General features: G+C 37.3%; 1 protein-coding gene across 1 annotated transcript; it reads left to right on the forward strand.

The window, feature by feature from the left end:
• Positions 1-18929: 18929 nt before the first annotated feature.
• Positions 18930-20162, forward strand: LOC147865856 (putative UPF0481 protein At3g02645). The gene has a single exon (XM_087317555.1). The coding sequence runs from the start codon at positions 18930-18932 to the stop codon at positions 20160-20162; it is 1233 nt and encodes a 410-aa protein (XP_087173681.1).
• The last annotated feature ends 1717 nt before the right edge of the window (positions 20163-21879 follow it).

A 21879-nucleotide genomic window follows, 5' to 3' on the forward strand; every position in this document is an offset into this window, starting at 1 on the left:
TGCCATTGAAATAATCTATTTCAACAACTTTTCGTACAATGTCCTTGTGAATTTCATTGCTTGCTAATGTAGTTGTAATGGTGCCACATTCTTCTAGGCATAGATTGACACATGCGTGATATTCGTGATATTCTCCATGCACAATATTCTCAATATTCGAGAATACAAAATGGCCCCAAGAATATTAAAAAACCATTCGTTTTGTAAAATAAATATAAAAAATTAAATAAATGTATTTCACAAAAAAAAAAACAATTATTCATTAATAGATTATAGTGTCAAGAGCGTTTATGAAACTTATTTTAATTAATTCATTTTTTTAAAACGAATATTTTTATATTTATTATACAAATATGATTAGTATGAACTTTGAAGATATGATTAGTTTGAAGTACCATTTTTAATGTCAAGATAAAAATATCCATAAATTTTGAGGAAATAAAAAGGGAGAGATTAATGAGCCTTTATTTTATTTTATTTATTTATTTATTAAAAATAAAACGACTATACATTTATTATAAAAATTTAGTAGTGTCAAGTCCCCAAAGTCCCTCTTTTATTATACCTATTTATTGTTAAGTTCCTTTTTTTTTATCTTAGGAATTCTTTTTAAAGAAACGTTTTTTTTGGGGGGGGGGAGAGGGGGTAAAACGAATACTTGACTACCCATTCGTATTCGTATTCGTTTTCATTCGAATGGGAATCCCCACGAATGCGAATATGTCAATCTATGCTTTTAAGCAACAAACAAGTGTAATAGTAGTCGGAGGGATGCCCAACCTTTGCATTTTCTCAAAGAGGGAGAGAGTTGTGTCACTATATCCATGCTCCACATATCCCGCGGTCAAATATCTTCCATGAAATGGAATCTTTCACAGGAAGATCATTGAAAATTTCTCTGTGTTGTTGAGAGAAAACCACATTCCCCCTCACTTTTTCAAAATTACCTTTCTACCCCTCCTACTTTTTCCTATTACCACCCTACCCCTCCCCTAAATCCCCCCTCATTTCTTCAAAACTAAACACCCTACCCCCACCCCTCCTCTCTCTAAATCTTTTCCTTTCTTTCTCTCTCACACTTAAGCTATCACTTCTCCCTCTCTTAGTTTTTCCTTCCCTCTTTCAAAATCTTTTCCTATCCTATTTTATCCACCTTTCTATTTTTGTTTTTCTACCCTCTACCATGTATTACTTTTTCTTACCCTACCCCTCCCCATCCTCTTCCTAAATTTATAGCCTTCCTCCTTTTTATTTTCTTTCTTTCCCACACTTTTCTCTCTCCTCTTTCCTTCTTCTCTCTTACTTTGTCTAGTTTACACACGCATCTCTCTCCTCTCTCTACCCTTTTACTCTCTCTTACTTTTCTCTCATTTTCCCACCCTTGATCCTAGTAGATCTACTCACTCCCCTTATGTCTACTCATTCCCCTACCTCTCTCTCTCTCTCCTCTTTCCTTCCCTTCTCATCATCTCACATATTTTCCTTAAACCCCACTCCCTATTGTCATTTCTCTAAAGCCTGTCCTAAAACTCCTTATATAAACTAGTTTTAGCATTTAGCATTGATGAACCCCATTGTGGGCTAAACTAGTTTGCTCATGACCATATCCCCATGTAATTCTTTTTTCTAATCTTAATTAATAGTTAATGACTAGCCCTCTCTCCCTTTCTCACTACATTTTTAGATTTTTTAGTTATATTTAAGTTTTAATCTCTCTCTCAAGGTTTTAAATTTAAGTTATCAAGGTTTAATCCCTCTCTCTCATGCTCTCTAAGCCATGCATCGATGACACACTGTTCGCACTCCTTGTCATCGACGATCGTGTGATCAACAAAAGACGAGACTACTCAGCTTCCCAAGAGTAGTTCTTGCTAGCCCTTTGGGTAATAAGGCAGTCTTCTCTAACGTCCATGTCTCTCTTCCCCCTAGCATTCTCTCAGTTCTTGGGATGGAATCCATCATTGGACATGTCGGAGCTCACTCAACTCTGTTACGGAAGGCCGTCACGATGCTCATGCGGCTTGAATCTCTGCAAAGATACACGAGCCTGGTCGATCTCATCATCATCAGGTTCATTAGGGAGCATTTTGAAGGCGAATCCGAGGTCATTCTGGGCCCCCTCATGAAGAAACTCACATTCTCTATGGCTTGTGAGGTTCTGATAGGCTCTTTCTCCACTTCGATTCGATGGTGAAAGGCATGATGCAGATGCCCATCAACATTCCTGGAACGAGATATCATAAAGCAGTTGCAGAATCTAATGCGATAAGACAGCAGTTCCAGAGTTGGATCAATGAGAGAAGGCGAGATATAGATGCTGGCTCCATTGCTGAGTATCCAGACATTCTCTCCGGTGTTCTTGCAGATATGGACAAGCATGGGAAGCCTTTGTCTGATAAGGAGGTGAAGGACAACATCCTCTTCTTGCTCTTTGCAAACTATGATGCCGCCACCGTCGTAGCCACCATGACCTGCAAATATCTTGCATCTCATCCGGACATAATGGACGAGGTTTACAGAGGTTTGTTTGCTACTCTTGAGAAATCTTATGATCTTTGTATGGATGTGCTTCTTAATGCTCTTGGTGTGCTCAGAGAACAAGGCTATGGCGGCAAGCAAGGCCCCCGGTGAGGTGCTGAACTGGAGGGATATACGGAAGATGAAGCTCTCATGGAGGGTCGTTCAAGAATCAATGAGACTAGCACCGCGAGCGCAGTTGTCATTCAGAGAGGCACAAGAAGACATGAGCTTCGATGGCTTCAGGTTCCCCAAATCATGGAAGGTGAGCACTGAGACGCACAGATCTTTCTCGCCTTAAAAACAATAGTTCTAACTTTTGATTCATCCATAGAATGTAATATTTGCATTCTTCTGCTCAAACAATCGTTTCCATACGTTTTCCATACGAATGCGTATGTTATGAAAACACGAATGTTTTTTTCACGTTTAAAATTTTTTTCTCGCTTTTTTCCATAAAAAAAGTTTTACCTTATAGTAAATAGACGTTTAAGTAGAAGTTTAGGAATTTAAGATGTAGTCTACGAACATAAACCATAGGAAGACATCTTGGGATAAAAGATAAGGCATATTGACATCATATTATTATTTAATTTTGTAAATTTTTAATAATAATTTATTGTGTAATATTATATTTTTTTAAGAGAAAATCTTTTTTTTAAAATAATTATTTTATTTTCCAAAAAAACAATTTAAGTTAACTATATAAATAGAGATCGACTGCTCATTATCTCTTACACGTTTCAAGAGCTCAGAGCACTCTTTAGAAAAAGTCATCGTTTTTTGCGTTCATCAACACATTGTCAACAACTAGTCTAACATGAAATCGAGCAAGACAGTTGGCAAGTAAGTCTCCTATTACCCAATTTTAAAGATTCCTAAAGATACCATAAAGATTCTTTTTTATTATCTATAAAATTGGGTGACTTTAATTATAATTAGTTTGGTGTATGTATAATTTCTTCGGTTTCTTGAGAGGATGTCCTCTCTAATCCGAAGTGCATCGGATTAGAAAGTACTTCCTCCCTAACTCGATGAACTGCATCGGGGTAGAGAGGAAATTAAGACAACACATACATAAGAAGCAAAGGTTATCCTCCCTAATCCGATGCAATGCATCGGATTTGGGAGGAAAACCTCTGCATTGGATTTTAGAGGAGTTATCATCCCTAATCCGATGCACTACATTGGATTAGGGAGGATATGATACGACATCCTCTGAAATCCGATGCATTTGCATCGCATTTCAAACGATGTCGTATCATATCCTCCCTAATTTGATGCATTGCATCGGATTTGGGAGGATCTCAGAGGATGTCCTCCCTAATTCGATGCATTGCATCAGATTAGGGAGGGGATGATCAGGAAACCTTTGAAATCCGATGCACTGCATTGGATTTCAGAGGATTTTCTCCCTAATCTGATGCAATGCATCAGATTTCAGAGGATGTCGTATCATATCCTCCCTAATCCAATGTAATGTATCGGAGTAGGGAGGAGATGATCAGAAAACCTCTGAAATCCGATGCAGTGCATTGGATTTCAGATGCGGATTTTAGAGGATGTCCTCCCTAATCCGATGTAGTGCATCGGATTAGGGAGGATCCGATCCAGTGCATCGGATTTCAGAGGACGTGCTAGCTTTATTTTTGCTTTATTTTAGGTATATTTAGATGTATTTTATGTATATTTAGGTGTATTTTGTCGTATTTATGTGTATTTATTTATATCTGGGTGTATTTACGTGTCTGTTACATGTACTTAGGTGTATTTAGTAGTCTTTAGGTGTGTTTAGGTGTACTTACGTGTATTTAGGTGTGTTTTATGTTTATTTTAGGTGTACTTAGGTGTATTGGAGAGTATTTAGTTGTGTTTAGTGTGTGTTTAGGTGTATTTACGTGTATTTAGGTGTGTTTTACATGTAGTTAAGGGTATTTAGATGTACTTACGTGTATTTAGGTGCGTTTTATGTGTATTTTACGTGTACTAAGGTGTATTAAAGAGAATTTAGTTGTGTTTTTGGTGTATTCACGTATATTTTACATTTATTTCATGCAAATATTTTGTTTTTTTCCCCCAATGAGCCCCGTCCAAAGGTGCCCTCTTTCAAGTTGAAGTTCCGGTCTCTGACAAAACATGACTCGGAGAGTTTTTTAAAAGAAAAGTCTCGACGATCATTATTCAAGTCCGGAGGTGGTGGGACCTCGAAATCATCCGTAAGGAATACGAAAAATAACAAATTATGCTCCTAGAAGATAAGTCCACGGAGCATAAGCTAAAAAATTATTCACACGTAGAATGGAGTCTCGCTTACGTCGAAGATGGGGTATTGCTGCTCATATTTGCCACGTCGAAAGGAAAATGAAAGCTTGAATTAGGGAAGATCTTCACCTATGGTAAAGTTCGTAATTTAGAATATGAAGACAGTGATTTGTCCATTATCTTCCTTGAAGTTGAGAGCTCAGGTGGTATAAGGCGAGTGCAAGTTGATGAAGGAAACCTAGTACTTGATGTATGCCACCCAAAATCTTTGTGAAAAGATATGCAAACAAAGAATAATCTTATTGTAGCTCTTCGGCCTTATGTTATTGGAGAGATGATGAGCACAGAAGCAGAGACTCCACCTAAAAAGTCTCGGAAAAACAAAACCGGAACATAAAAAATATCAAAAACGACAAATATCTAATGATGAGGACCTCGACGTCTTGGAGTTCGAGGAAGAAGAAGATGATGAACAACTTGAAATTGTCCCTCCAGGAGGGCAAATATCTTCCGGTGTATTGACTTCTGAGCAAAACCGGATTAGAGAAAATATAGCTAGGACCAAACTACTACGAAAAGGTTAACTCTTCCATCTACCAATTTCTTCAATTTAAAGGCCGCCCATCGACCTTGAAACTGGAAGACGCACGCTCCAGATTAGAGAGCCATATGCAGTGCATGTACAAAATTTGAAAAGCAAAATGAAGATAAATCCACATGCAATCGTCGTACCTTTTTTGGTTTTGGTGGACCTTGAACAATGTTTGACGGTCGCTGATTTTTGTCAGTACCAAGGATAAAAGATAGAGTGATGGAAGAAGGATAGAGAAGAATGTATGTATAAGATAGAGAAAGAAAGAGAATGGATACAAGATATGTAATGAGAGCTAAAGACTAGTGTTGATTCGAATTGATTTAAGAATACATGTATGCGCTTATTTATAGGTTCCTATAGAATAGCTTAGAGATTTCTAGAATGTTCTAGAATGTTCTAGACCTAGAATGCTCTAGGACATTCTAGAACATTCTAGAATAATCTAGAGTTTTTACAATAATCAATGTAATACAAGAAGTAGCTTTTATTGTTTCATATAACAATAAGCTATCTTAATGGTTGAGGTTTTCAAGTATGAATTACAAGGTTCGAGGTTCAAGTCCAGGTGATGCCATAATGGTCATGTGTTCATGACACTATCCCTCCTTCGAGAACGCCGAGTGGAAGTCGGCGTTAACATTGTTGGGCCGGGCTTGTTTGGATAGTGACGATGGAAGTCGTTGACCAGAGCTTCAACATTACAAACGTTATCGATGGGTTCCCAAGTGCGATCACTCGGAGGATAACCAAGCCAATCAACTAGATAATAAAGCTTATTGCGCACAATCTTAGAATCGAGAATAGCAGCTACCTCGTATTCGGGGCCGTCCACAAGTTGTATAGAAGGCGGTGGTGGCACGACACGATCAGGAATTAAAGAGGTGTGGCAAGGTTCCAAAAGAGAGCTATGAAAGATAGGGTGAAGTCGCATATGTGCAGGAAGGTTAATGCGAAATGTTGCATCATTAATCTGCGCCGTGATGACAAAAGGACCTAAGCGTTGATAGTCAAGCTTAGCACACGGTCGGGTAGTCTTGATGTGACGACGAAGCAACCATACATGGTCACCAACCTTAAACGGAGACTTAAGACGATGTCGATCGGCATTGGTCTTATGGTGTGCTTGCGCTTTCTGAAGATGTGACAATAACTCGAACTGGATTTGTTGTAGTTGGTGGAGGTGATGCGCCGCACTAGGGTTTCGTGACACCTCGGGAAGATCCAGTATACACCATCGAGGGTGGTTGCCGGCGTAGGCATCACTCTATCTTTTATCCTTGGTTCTGACAGTTTGATTCGAATTGATTTGAGAATACATGTATGCGCTTATTTATAGGTTCCTATAGAATAACTTAGAGATTTCTAGAATGTTCTAGAATGTTCTAGACCTAGAATGCTTTAGGACATTCTAGAACATTCTAGAATAATCTAGAGTTTTTACAATAATCAATGTAATACAAGAAGTAGCTTTTATTGTTTCATATAACAATAAGCTATCTTAATGGTTGAGGTTTTCAAGTATGAATTACAAGGTTCGAGGTTCAAGTCCGGGTGATGTCATGTGTTCATGACAATTTTAAATATAGCTCTTCAGATGATTATACTTATTATGTTATCGGAGGATCTCATTTAGCTGAAGCCCGACGTCAACTCGTCAAGGAATATCCGCTCACTCCATTTTTTAAGTACGCAGAATGTAAAATATATGCAGGTCTTACTCATGAAGAGGCCAAGTTGTTAGCTTGGGACTACAATGATAGTGATTATAGACAAAAGATGTCTTGTATCGAACGCATCAAATTATTTCACCATGAGTATTTGGATGCGTTGCAAAGATTTGGACCCAAGTTGAACATTGGCTTACGACGTTAGTGTTTACTAGAAGTGGGTATTGCAGTTGACGAGAGTACGAAATTTGAAGGGCCACGGAAATATGACTCATGGTTTCAGCTTGCCTTTAGAACAGGTAAGGTATGGGAGCTCCAAGATAGAATATTTGGCATGTGGGAGTGCAAGGAGGTCAAAGTTCAACGGGCAAAGAAGGCCAAGGTACATCCACAAGTGGAGATGAAGACAAAGTCACGTAAAAGTGACTTATTTATTGAGGAGATGACTGAAGATATGAAGTTGCTACCTTGGAGGTCACTACAAGGAATTAAAGATGATAGATTGTTAATATCTGTGCTATCTCGAGTTGCAGCCAAGGAGTTTAGCTTGGACGAGATGGTGACTGAGTTACAAAAGTATGTAAAATTGAAATGTTTTTCTTTATTCTTGTGCATTTCCTTTGATAACTAATTTCACATTTCATATTTTATTTTTAGTCATAAAGTATACATGAAGATACAAGAATTGATGATGAAAAAATTGTGCCTACCAACCTGGGAAGAAGTCGAATAAGCTTGCCCAATAACATCATCATATAAGGCATTAGAAGATTTCTTCATTGTATTTAGAGAATGGGTATGTGTATTTTCAATTTGAAAAGATTCAATTATCATTTATCAGATATATTCCTTACAAGAAATGAATTTTGCAGAAACCACCTCGATCAAAGAAAGTTGGTGATAGTAATGACGGTATTCCAAGTTCGTTCATTACACACTTGGAACGTGCTAAATATGAAAAAAGAATGACAAAAGGAAAGGAGTTGGAAGTGTCGAAGGACTCCGCAACGGTAAATTTTTTTTTGCATAGAGTTGATCCTTTCAAACAATTACATGATAGTTTATTCCAGGGGGATGTGGCGAATATGCTCGACATATTACCAAAAAGGCATTATACATTACTTATTGCTGATATACCGTATGGATTCTGGATCACGGGTTCCATGTTCGATGATGTGCCTTTCAAGTACCCCTAGATTGAGAAGATGGTAAAGGACTTCGCAGAGGTTACCTTAGCACCATTGTGGAGGATAGTCATATTTCATAGCATGGGTCAATCATTGTCAATCACAACAACTTTAAAGTCATGAGGTCATGCAATAGAGCATATGCATTGGTGAGTTATAAGTTGTTTTTTGATAATATTCTCTTAGATATGTGGTTTATATATGTTCCATTCAAATTTTAACTCATTTGTTTTGGGCTCAATAGGATTAAAACAATTATTACACGTAGCTCGGGCGATCGTAAGGTCAGTGCAGTTGAGCATCTTAGTGGGTTATTATGATGTAATAACGAAGAAGAAGGTTCAGTCACACATTAACAAAAGAAACGTTGTAAATTATATAATGTGCCTAGCTATGACAAAGAAGCTTCAACATGTATAAGGTGAAAAGAGCCTTGTGAACCCTTATCAAAAACCTCAAAGATTGATCAACTGCCTAATCGAGCTCTTCTCTAACCCAGATGATTGGGTTTTGGATTTGTTCTCTAGCACAGGTATATGTAATATAAGTTTAGTCTCGTTAATTTGATTAAGTTATAGACTTTCATTATTATTTTGACTTCTGCACTTCTATTTTACGATCAGGTACTACTACAGTTTGTGCATTAAAAATGTTCACAAACTGTGTCGCGTTGGAGAAGGACCTTGAACAAGTTAACTACATCAAAATGAGGATCCAAGGAATCTGGGATTGTCCGGATCAAGATCAAGAAGTCAGAACGAAGCACATCAATGAAACAGAGAGGTTTCAGATGACTTCGAGAGAGCCAATGGAACCTATAGATGAAGATGCAAGTGACCTTGTGGACCTAGAAGATGTAATAGAATTTGAACATATGCATGGTTTAGCGGAGCAAACAATCAATGCTACAGAGGACAATTTAGAAGAGTCCATTCATCTAGAAGAGCCCACGTTGCCTGACTTGCTTATAAATTGATTTCTATGGTTAGGTGTATTATTTGAACGATATTAAATGTTAGACATTGACTTGTGACTATTGTTTCATTTGAACACAATTAGAACTTAAAGTTTGAGTTTATTTAACCTTATGCGTTTCCTAAAGTCTTATTGATTTATACGGCAAAGTGTATAATTTGAATGGTATTAATGTTTTACATGTTCTTCAACCTTTCTTTGCAAAGTTTGCAAGGGTTTTTATAGATGATTTTGGCCATCAATAGTGCAAGGATGGGTCATCTAGAAACGTTGTGTGCGGATAATCTTTAGTATTTGATTTATGTATAATTTGACTAAGTCTATAATTTTAAGGGTATTAAATGTTTATCTTTGACTTCTACCTTCTAGAGTTATAAAACTATTAATTTTTAAAGTTTGATGTATTATATGTGATTATATTATAAAATTAGCATCTATGTCATTCTTGGAGTGGGCAACTATTTTTATCTTCGCCACAATTACGGTTCAAATGATTAAAGTTGCATATAATTCCATTCCGTTAATTTAGAATTTCACCAAAAACATGACATATGAAATATATGGCTATTGATTTTCTTGACATAAAATTATTTAGTTAAAATTTTTGCTATATTTTAAGGAACCTTGTATGCATGCGTGGTACCTTTTTGAAATTTTGCTAAAATAAGGCATATTCTAACATCTCCTCAAGATGTGAAAAAGAGAATGCGACATATTACCTGTTTCAAATGTCCCAGTGTTAAGAATGTTTTGAATAGAGTCTCTCTATTCAGAAAGATTGTAAGGCTGAGATATCAAGATGGTTCTAATATAGTTGAGCACTTGAATCAAACTATCTCTTTAGAAATACCTTTGGTAGATGAGGTATTGGGTTTATTATTGTTAAGGTCTCTCCCAGATAGTTGGGAAACACTTGTGGTGACACAAGGGAACTCAGTACCACAAGGAAAGCAACTAACATTGGCACGCTTACGTCAAGTCTTCTTCTTATTTTTTCCTGAAAAAATATCCTCCATTGGTATTAAAATGAAAGTAGCCAGAGGCCATGTACAAAATAGTCTAATATTACTATGAATATTGTAAAGTCGTGCCGAATGACGCTAGCCAATCTTTCTAGGTAAAGATAAGTAAGAAAAAGAAAACCTCGCCAATCTTTGTAGGCAAAGAAAGTACAATAAAGCCATACCATTCTCCAAATCAGCAAGATGTATAGTCCAACCTCTAAAAAAAAGCCAGCAAAGGAGTCTGTAGTTTCTTTTTTTGGTGTCAACTTGATGATAAATTCAATTGCTTCTTTTGCCACATCATCATTCCCATGAAGTTGGCAAGATCTTAAAATAACCATCCATGATGATAAAGAAGGCTCATCAGGAAGCTTTTGCAACAAGTTACTTGCTGCTTCGACGCCACATGACCTTTTGTCCTGTGCCATGTTCACTCACCCCATAAGCATGAAAATGACTTTGGATACCCAGACATCATTCAAGGATCTATGGAAATCACCAATAAACAGACATATTCTTACATTCGACTATAATCCAATGGTATTTCCTGATCGAAACTTAATTTCACAACCTCCAAATTCCCCCATTTACGTAAAGTCTTCTTAATGAAGAAACACGATGAAAAGAGTGTGAATTTAGCTTTCAGCATAAAGCCTTGGTCAAGAAAACAACCCCAATAAAGGAAGAAGCCATAATCCAGGTCCACAAAATCACAAAAATAACTTTAAGGGATGGTCTAAATCTAGAAATAGGAAAAGACCTTAAGAAAGACTTTTCATGCAGTTATTAAGGTGGTTCAAATCACTATGAAAGATATTGTAGAAAAAAGAAGGGGAACCAAAAGAATGGAACCAATGACGACAAGAAAAATGACCCTACAATAGCCACATGTGATGGAGAAATTGTTATTGTTTGTGATGATGCTTGTGTTAGTTCAACAAGCTGACAAATCGATTGGATTATTGACTTGCGAGCCTTGTATCACATTACCCCCTATCGGGAGATGTTAGCATCATATGTCGATGGTGCCATCTTAAACAATTTGAGAGTGACATCGTCATCTTTTGACACCATGTCACTCGTATCTTCTTTCCTTGTCTTTGATATCATGTCCACCATGGCATTTTTCTTCCTACTATTAGATGAACATATGGATTCATTGATTTGATGTATGTGATCAATCTTAGCATGATTTCTAGTCACTGTCGAGACCATCTTTATTCATCAATTATTATTGTCAACAACCCAACCTATCCAAAGTGTCAGCAACTACATTGCCACTTACTACTTTAATGAGCTTACACTCCATGTGAGATTATTGAGGGACTTCTAAGAGTTGTTGTTGTCCAATGATTGGGGTAAATTGAATGACAATTTGAACAATATAGATCACATTTATCAACATCAAATAATGAACCTATAATATCTCTTTGTTTACTCTAGCTATTAGGAACTCTAGCTATTAGGAAGTCTTCAGTTTTACTCTCATCCCCCCAAATGGTGATTTGTGTCGTCGGTGTAGGGTTACTATTGTCGTTATGGTATGGTAGACATCACGATAAAGATTCACCATACGACAAACAAAGGGGCTTAAAAAAGCCCCATAGGTTTGTGGCATGTTATGGAAGGGGAATCAAAAGGGTGGCATTTGTGTACAAATTACTAGCTTACTATTTCTGCAAAGAGGATTGACCTCTTGCCCAATTATTTAGCTATGCACTATGTGGCTACGACTGGGCACTTTATACTAACGTTATAGACTTAAATAGTTGTGATGCATTAAAAGATAACATGATTGTCTAATGAGACTCATACAAATTATAGTTCATTTTAATAGGGGAAAAGACAAAATGATTGCTGATTTAACAAATGCTTGTGACAAGATACTCAATATTAAAGTAATCATCAATTATTTATCATATATTTGTACAATATGGGATCCTAACTTCTATGTTTGGCCATGTTTTTATGAGTCCATAGAATTCTTATTCCTTGTCACTCCAAATGCAAAAATAACGGAAATAACATACAATGAGATCCCAAATGAATGAAAAACAACAGAAATAACAAAGCTCCTTAAATTTTGCCCCAAGTTTTGATGGAAGTATTGATCGTTAAGTTAGGGTTTAAAATTGGTAATAGCCTGTTTGCAAAATAATGAGAATAGGAGCAGTAGAAACGCCACAAGCAGCAAAATCATTAGGTATGGCTGAGAAGAATACTTCTCATAGCCATGGAACGCCCACGATTCTCGTAGTCGTCCAATACATCGTGTGTCATGTCGTCCCATCTCTCGCATGCTCGAATGTCGACATTGGTGCACATGTTGTTCCACATCTCCACCAGCTTCTCATCACTCCCCAAGTAATTCTCTATCACCTGCGCCTTTGTCAAGATCGCTACATCCTCCGGAGTGTCGATGAGCGAGTTCATGATGGCGACATACTTAGTGAAATCACCGCTACTTTTGGAGCTTTGTTCATGTGCAAGGAGGTTTCTCAGCACATCCTCTGTCCTGTCATTCACGATAAGCCGTGGAAGATCGAATCGAAGGTTTGTCTTGTCATATTTCATCACTGATATGCTGCCTACAATCGCCCTGAACCTGATGCCGGCTTTCGAGAGCTGAGATGCTGTTGGTAGGCGATCACTAAAGATAGTTTTCTTTCGAGGTTCTTGTTTCCTCTAGAAAAGATTACCTAGTTGTGGGATACTATATGCATTCATGGCTTCACTCCCATTCTTTTGTAATGGCTCCCTGCAGACCCAAACATGTAGGCAATCAAGTAGATGAGTGCACTGGTGAAAATTGGGAATTTGAAAACTCTGGACAAACTCTAAAGAGAAACTCTGGCTTACAAGGAATGGATCAATTGTTGCAACAACAGCAAACAATCCTTCCTGGAGTTCATCCCCTTCAAATTTGGGTTTCTTCGGAAATGCTTCAATCAGCTTCTTTAGAAATGGCAGAGGAATTTGGTTGCCCATCAAGAACAAATCCCTGATTGCTTGTTTGAATGTGATGTTACTGTTGCAGATTTTGCAGAACTGGGTGTGTTCCTCGAGTATGGAATCCCATTCAGTCGGAATAAACCGAAGAAATTCACGAATGACGATGGTATCAACAGTGACCAAAAGTTGGAGGGTCTCCGAAGTGCAATGGTCCGATTGTCAGGATCTGACGACGATATGACTGTAGCCGGGCATCCACTAATGCTTTTGGAGGCTTTGAAATCTCCTTGAACAGCCGTGTATCATCATCAGTAGCATCAGTGGACTTATTGGTCCTTATTATCATGTCTTGTCTCCATTTGTTTTCCTCAGAAATGGATTGAGATTGATCCATTTGACGTGCAAGCTTGATTTCCTTGTTGATATTCTCTTAAGCTTCTTCTTCTTCTCTTGATGCTTTCTTGTTGATATTCAAATTGATATTCTCTTGATGCTTTCTTGCAGAAGTCATTTCTTGCGGGAGATAAGAACAGAGAGAAAGACGAGAGAGAGAAGGGGAGATAAGAATGCCAGAATCATATGTCTGGAGAGAGACCATAATCATGCCATTTTATACACATAAAGCAAATATTCCAGTCTGTTTTTTAGTCAAATCTTCCACGATTTGAGAAATCTCGTGGGTGTGGATGAGCTGAGTATACCAAGCAAAGCCAATTCATTTCCTTGTGGATGTGCAGGGACTTTTCTCCATACATGCTCCCTGCCATTCTTTGCTTTATATTATATGCAAGCTTGATCTTGATTTTAGAGACAAAGTTTTCCTTTTCTCGAGGCTAATTTGTTAGATTTGATTGTGTCGCTCTCTGTTGATTAATGATAGGAAATACATCAGTGAACACGATACATTTATAAAACACAAATACTGATCACATAAAATTTCCCTTCCTATACGAAATTGGATTAGAATTTGCCCTCAAATTAACCGAAAATGGGATAAATTGACTCAAATCATTTACATAATGCAATTGTTTGGCAGGAAATAAGTACAAAAAAATAAACTGAAACTTTGGGAGCGTCTTGAGTAGTTCGTTGTTGACGCAGAATTCCTGGCTGTATAATTTTAAAATCCGCCCATGTTTTAGTATCTTGAAGTATAATCCATGAAAACCATACTTATTTGTTAATGGATCAATGATAATTTGTTCTAACTCGCGATTCCATATTGCGAAATATAGGCCAAAACAATTGTGATTAATTGCTTTCAAAGTCAAATGCATTGAAAGTTGAGAGTAACCTAGCACTGCATTATTGTCCTACAAGGAATCCATGTCACTATCCTAGGAATAAAAAGTCATAGAAAAACACCAAATGCAACAAAATCATGATTTGTGATTCTGTTGTTGTCAGTAATGGAGGAATGGGAACTCGTGACAAAATCTAAATGCCACATACAGATCTTAATTAGGGATTCAGATGAAAGTTGAAATATTGGAGACTTGTATGGTCCGATGGTCGAGATCTGAGGGAAATATGACTGTGGCTTCACCTCTAATAATGCTTGGGGAGGCTTCCAAATCTTCAAACTTCTTTCGTTCAATGGATCTGTATCAGTGTCAGTGGCATCATTGAAAATTATTGTAATGTGTTCTCACCATCCGTCTTCAGGGAATTCCGGTTTATGAAATAAATGGCAATGAGGGTTGGCTTCATCCATTTGGCGTGTAAGGTTGGATTCCTTGTTGATATTCTCTTAAACTTCCTCTTCTTGTAGGAGATAAGAACAGAGAGGAAATTTGGAGGGAGAGGAGGGAGGAGAAGAAGATAAGAATGTATTGAAGAGAGGCCACAATCTGTTACTATGTCTTTCGCTGTAGATTAATCAAGGAGCTTACTTAAAAGAAAATCAAGGAGCTTACTTCAAAGAAAATCCTCCACACTATCTGAAATTGTACAAGAATTAACTAACAATTGAATAGAGTACAGATAGAGAGATTGTAGATTGTCTGAGGAATGCTAGTTAACCTTCCACAAGAAAGTCTAGCAACAAAGACCAGTTTGACCCATGTACTTGCGTTCGGTAGAGGCCCAAGGGCTTATACGCTGCAGGATCTAATTACTGAAATCATTGAGGTTAACGGTAACTAATTATCACAAAGTGATTTACAAAATCATTTCATTTTACAGCCCTTTATTTGAGAATGGCAATTCATTTTACAGCTCTTCCGACAAATTTGGGGATTGATGATCTTCACTTTCTCACAAGGGACGCCTGAAAGCATTGATTCTGCTTATTGAACATCTGAGGTTGCTCCTGTAGAGCCATGGTGTCTATCCTGTTTAGAAGAATTTCATTATTTCATGCTACAGAGATCATGTTTTATCCTCCCAGAAAAGCTAGATGGAGCCGACTGTTACAAAGACTTCGTGCCCGTTCGGCCTGCTAATTCTGCGACGTTCGTTTGCCTCAAAACCCTAAATTTTTTCATCTTAAGTAAATCCTTCATCTGTTTTTCTTGTTCTCCCCCTAGAGAAGAATGTGAGAATGATGAAGGCAGACGCAGGGACGAATGAAACAAAACGGAAACAGAATTCTGATGCAAACAAAATGCAGATAGAGAAGAGATGGTGAGAATAAGAGATAAAGATCTGCAGAAGAAAACATGAAACAGATTGATGAATGAGATAAAGAAGAAAAAGAAACAAAAGACAAAACATTGGTATATAATGAAAGAGAGCAAAGAGATCATATAGATAAGAATAGCTTCCACTAGGAGTCAGCAAAGGCTTGGTTCAAGCCTGAACCGAACCGTCAAACCGCTTTTAAACGGTTTTGTGGTTGCCGATTCTATTCGGTTCAGTTCAGGCTTGATGTTCCTTAACCAGTATTGGGCTCAGTTTGGAATGGCTCAAGCCAAACTGAACCGTTTTGGTCAAACCAGTTGGAGCATAATCAACGAGGCTACCGGTTTATGCTTAATCGATTTGGCGAAACCGATTAGCCTTAACTGGTATAGGAATTTTGTGGATTTTGTGGATAGACAAACACGGTAGTAGAATATGCATTTGAAGTGATGCCTTAGATTCTATGGATTTCCGAAAGTTCTCTATGATTGAATATTGTGTGCATACTTTGTATGATGACAACTGAATCCACTCATCTAAGACAAGACAACTCTTTGATGCGAATTTTGGTCCTCGCAACATGAAGAAATGTTTACCGTTTGCTTTTCCAAGATATTGCAACACAACCAAATATAAAGACCATGCCTAATGTTGAGCATGAGGAAGTGATTGACATTAAATTTTGGCAAGTACTCTTTATATGTTATGAAGGCATGGAAAGCATCCACCTTATTCATGATGAAGTACATAAATTTATAGTCAACTTTTGAAGTCATAAATAAATGTAATAAAATATGGGTTTAAAGGTATTCAAAGCAGCCCCTATAGGTCAATAACTATAATGACGTAGCCGACTATGAAGAAATTCGAACCAACCTGCATAGTTTGGATTGAATGATTTGAAGTGGCCTTTCAATTTGATGAACATAGTGAGAAAATTGTTGTCTACATTCTTTCACGTAGATGCATCCTTCTCGTATTGATAATTTATTGAAATGATTTATTTGGTATACCTTCCACAAGTTTGTGTTGAATCGCCTCCATTTATTTTGATTCTGGATATAGATGGCCTAGGCCATGGTGCCATATCAAGGTTTAATCATCTTGTTGATGGCTTGAAGCTATTTACACATCAATTGGCAAACTGTCCATCATCGTTAATGGATATAATTTTCCCCTGTTTTAATTAACTCTCTTATGGGTAACTTATAACAAATTATAGCACATTTCTAATGAAATTCTATTTTTCTTTCATTTTTATGTAGCTACATTTACCAATACTAAGTTATTTGGTAATTTTAGGAGCCTAGGACAAAGCTATTAGTTACACATACTTTAGGTCAAGCCTCATAATATCTATCAAACATAATAGTACCAAAATCAGGTTAGAACTTAGTACTAACGATGGGCCAAATTTCGGCTCAAACCGAATTAAACCGTTAAGCCATGGTTTAAAGGTTTAGCAGATTATCAGTTCCAAGAAAATTTAATGGTTTGGTTGGGTTTAGTTTGAGTTATAAAAAATGGTTTACTTTGGTTCTAAAACTCAAGTTTATCGGTTTATAGGTTTGATTTAAAGATTTATGGGTTTTTGGTGAACTTTTTGATTTAAAGCTACTATGCATAGTGATGAATGTTCCCCAAGATTCGGGGAGTTTGCTTAGTACTAATCCATTATTGATGTCTTCTGAGATGCAATTACTGACGGTAGTTGCATCATCCATGGCAGCCTCCCAGGTTGATAAGAAGGTAGGGACATCTTCTTCTTCATGTAAAACAAACATATTAAACAGGATAGCTAAGATGTGAAGTTTAGTTGTACCATCTTGAGGTTAGTATAGTTTCTTCAATTTTGCCCACATTGCAGATACAAATGTGAGTTTTCAAATAACTTCTGACTGTTTTTCATCTACACTTCATATTATCTCTTATCTAGCTCTTTTATCTAGTTTTCGCCAAACCTTCCATTCATTTGACTTTTAATTTTTAGGTTTTGGATTGGCGCCAATCGTGACTTTGAGGAACTCAACATCAAGTAGAAGCTCCATCTGAGTCTTCCATGTTTTGTAGTTTTTCTCTGTCAATTTGTCCAAGGTATATTTTCTGCCTGAGTTTGGCATAGTGATAGTACTAAGGTTTGTTTATCTGAAATAATCTGTGGAGAGTTTTGTTGGTTATAGAGAAGTATGAGATTCAGATCGTGGAACCTCGCTTTGATACCATGTAAGAAAAGTTAGAACATAATGGAATGGATTGACAAGAGAGAGGGAGAGTGAGAGAGAGTTTTGGGAACAATGTAGAACAAGGTATATATTATATTAAGACAGGTGTATTACAATATAAGAATCTATAGGAACAACTCAAATGTAGTAACACACACAAAACTAAACAATACTTCATACATATTGATATATGTGTGTGTGTGTGTGTGTACGTATACATAGAACTTTAGAAGTGACGAGTAGCCATTACTTCTTTGCAACTATTGTTTTGTCTTTTTCTTATTGTTCTTGTGTACCTCTTATTTTGTCTCTACCCTCATAAGTAATATTTTATCATTTTGTGGTGTAAGCAGGTAAGCTTAACATAACTATCCATCCAAGTAGAGTTTCTTACAACTCCTAAGCACTTTGCGAATGTACAAACAAAAATTCATAAGTTTCCAAAGGTAGTCGAGGGTTCATTCGAGTTGTTCGTGGCTACAATTGTCCTCCAGTTTGATCTATTCTTTAGAAGCCAATTTAACAAGGAGTAAAATCAAAAGATTCAATTCCCCTACTTTAGTCTAAGAAATTTTAATAGAATTTGTATGGGTTACATTCTCCAATAATCATGAATCATGATGATGACTATGAGTGCTTCATAACATTGTCAATGCGTTTAATTAAAGATGTGTGAATTAAAGATTGGCATAGAACCTTTACAATAAGGAGTTGACTTTTTTATATCTGCGCGATTGTGGTTTCTCTCCATACATATGATTCTGGTATTCTTATCTTCATCTATCTCTGTCTCTATCTCTGTCTCATTTTTTCTCTCTATTCTTATCTCCTGCAAGAAAAGAGTAGGAAATCAAGAAAGCATCAGGTTTGTGCCCAGACAAGAAGTTTAAGAGAATATCAACAAGGCAATCAAGCCTACACGTCAAATGGATCCATTTGAAACTTTTCCTGAAGAAGAGAAATGGAGAAGACGGATGACAATAATTATCAATAAGAATGACGATGCTGGTGCAGATGTGTCCAATGAAAGTCCGATGATTTCGAGGCCTTCCCAAGCATTATTGGATGTAAAGCCAGAGTCATATTCCCCTCAGATCCTGACCATCGGGCCATTGTATGAAATGCTTGATGGGAGCCCTGCTCTTTATTATTGTAAGGCAACGTGTGTTAATAGGTTCAGGAAAAGACATCGGATATCAGATTTGGAACGGCTGATGCGACGCTTCTTCTATGACCCTTCTGATCTTCAAAATCATTATTCAGGCCTTCCCAATTATAGTTCTCAGTCCCTCCAACTTTTGGTCACTGTCGATACCATCTTCATTTGTGAATTATTGCAGTTTGTGTATCTGTTCAATGACACGCCATCCGTACTAAAGGAATACGACTACTTCTACAACACACTCTTCAAAAATGGCATCACAACCAAGCAAGTATTTAGAGATATGTTCTTGATGGGCAACCAAATTCCCATGTCATTTCTAGTTAAGCTGACTGAAAGGTTCTCAGAGGATGGATTCCTTCCTGGATTGTTTTATGTTATTGAAATGAATGACCCATTCTTTATCAGCCAGAGTTTCCCTAGAGAGTCTATCCCGACTTATGTAACTCATAGATTTACTCATAGATTTCTCAATTGCAAACATCTACTTGATTGCCTATATGTTTGGGTCCTCGGAGAACCACAAACCATCCTTCCATGTAGATTTCCAAGACCATGGAATATTTTCTGGCCGAAACAAGCAGATGCCAAGAAAACAAAATTTCGTGTGCGCCTGCCATCAGCGTCTCAGCTCTCTAAAGCCGGCATCTGGTTCAAGGGCATTGTAGGTGGCATATCGGTGATGCATTACAACCAGAGGAACCTTCGGTTCGATCTTCCACGGCTTGTCGTGTACAATGACACGGAGGATGTGCTGAGGAACCTCCTTGCGCATGAACAAACTTCCACAGATGGAGGTAAACTTACTAACTATGTGGTCACCATGGGCTCACTCATCGACACACCAGAGGATGTAGCGATCTTGACTAAGGCGGGAGTCATAGAGAATCACTTAGGGAATGATGAGAAGTTGATCAATATGTGGAATGACATGTGCACCACTGTCTCGATTCGATCATGCAGAAGATGGGACGAAATTCCAGTCGATGTAATGTAGCAGTATCGAAGCCCCTCACATCCCGTGTATGTGGAGTTTCCTCGGCCATGGCTAACAATTTCGCTCCTTGCAGCATTTTTCTACTCTCATTACTCTCAATGTTTTTACACTGCTCCTATTCTCATTATTGCAGACAGGCTATACAGTCGCAGTCTATTACCAATTTAAGCCCTACTGAACCTTAATCAAACCTTCACAAAAACCCTAGGACTAAAATAAAGAGGCTCAGAAACAATGGAGCGTGGAGGTTTGTTCATCCATTTGGGATTTCATTGTACTTTATTTCTGTTATTTCTGCATTTGGAAACTCTTGGAAGATGTATTAGTAGTAGAAGGTAAATAAGTGACGAGGAAAATATTGGAAGAGTCTTAGGGACTCATAAAAACATGGTCGAATATGCTATTTGTAATCCGACATTGTACTTACGATAAATAATTGGTGATTACTGTATTATTGAGTATCTGGTTACAAGCACTGGTTAAAATAAGCAAATCATCTTGTCCTCTCCCATGGTTTGGGTTTGTGCAAGACACTAATACATTTTTTCCCAACTTGGGATGTTTTTTTATATGCAATGTTAGGATCCATTCTAAGTTACATTCTCTTCATTTCATCTGCAGAAGTGGATTAAGCCTTTCCTGTCTCTCTCTCTCTCTCTAACCCCTCTTCTTAGGAAGGAATACATACAAGATGATACATATTGATTTGGACCCATAGATCAAATTTGGGCTGGTCATGGACCATAAACCGTCTACACTCTTTGTCTCTCAACAATTGCTTCAAACATGGTCATAAAAACAACCATCGGTTTTTCATAACACTCAATAAGACTTCGGTTGTTTTGACCTTGGCTTGTATGCTTACTCCTCCCTCTCTCAACCATCGTTGGCTTACTTCTAAATTATTTGTTGCAAGGATTGGATAATATGGATTTAAGCTTTAATTAAGTTATTGTGTTGTCCATTCCCAATGAAATATACCTTGTATCAATCTCATTAGATAATCAATAATGTTAGGCTACCATTAGAGTGTTCAATTGTAGTCATACAATGCGTAACCAAAATCTAGAAGCTTCAACTTATTTTGTTGGATGCAAATACTGCTATTTGATTCACAGCCGGCAGGGGATAACTCAGGCCTTGCTCCTGAGCCATAAGGAAAGATTTGACCTTTGTGCTTACAACCTTGATGACTTTCGATTGAGAAAAAGGTTGGACACAAATGTGCTTATGGTTGAATGTGTGTATTGGATTTTGAGTACTGCAAGTGACATCAAGATTTCCATTTCCGAACAGGAGAAGAATTTATGACCTGCTAAGGAAATAGAATGAATATAATTCGTGATTTGGTGACCCCCACGAATCATTTTCATCCCATCGGGAAAGGTAATGATTTGCAGCATTAGGATTGCTTTTAACATTATCATGCCATTTTCCATAGAAAGCAAATATTCCATTTCATCTTTTAGTCCAATCCTCTACAATTTCAGAAATCTCATGGGTAAAATCAACTCTATGCTCGAATACATACCAATGTCAACTCCTTATTGTAAAGGATTGTGCATGTCCAAGGAGATTCCTGAACACATGTTCCCTGCCATTCTTTAATTTATAATCTCATTTACGCGAGCTTGATGTTGATTTTAGAGATAACGTTTTTGATTTTTTAATGATGGGCCGACCTTTTGAAGCAAAGTTGTTTGTTGTTTAGTTTGTC

The sequence above is a fragment of the Azolla caroliniana genome, unplaced genomic scaffold (assembly GCF_043228905.1).
Source record: "Azolla caroliniana isolate FFs.n. ecotype wild unplaced genomic scaffold, voAzoCaro1.0.p SCAF_3, whole genome shotgun sequence".
NCBI lineage: Eukaryota > Viridiplantae > Streptophyta > Polypodiopsida > Salviniales > Salviniaceae > Azolla > Azolla caroliniana.

What these genes read in the sequence shown, in the direction of transcription:
- LOC147865856 (XM_087317555.1), top strand. Translation starts at nt 18,930, where the DNA reads ATGGATCCATTTGAAACTTTTCCTGAAGAAGAGAAATGGAGAAGACGG.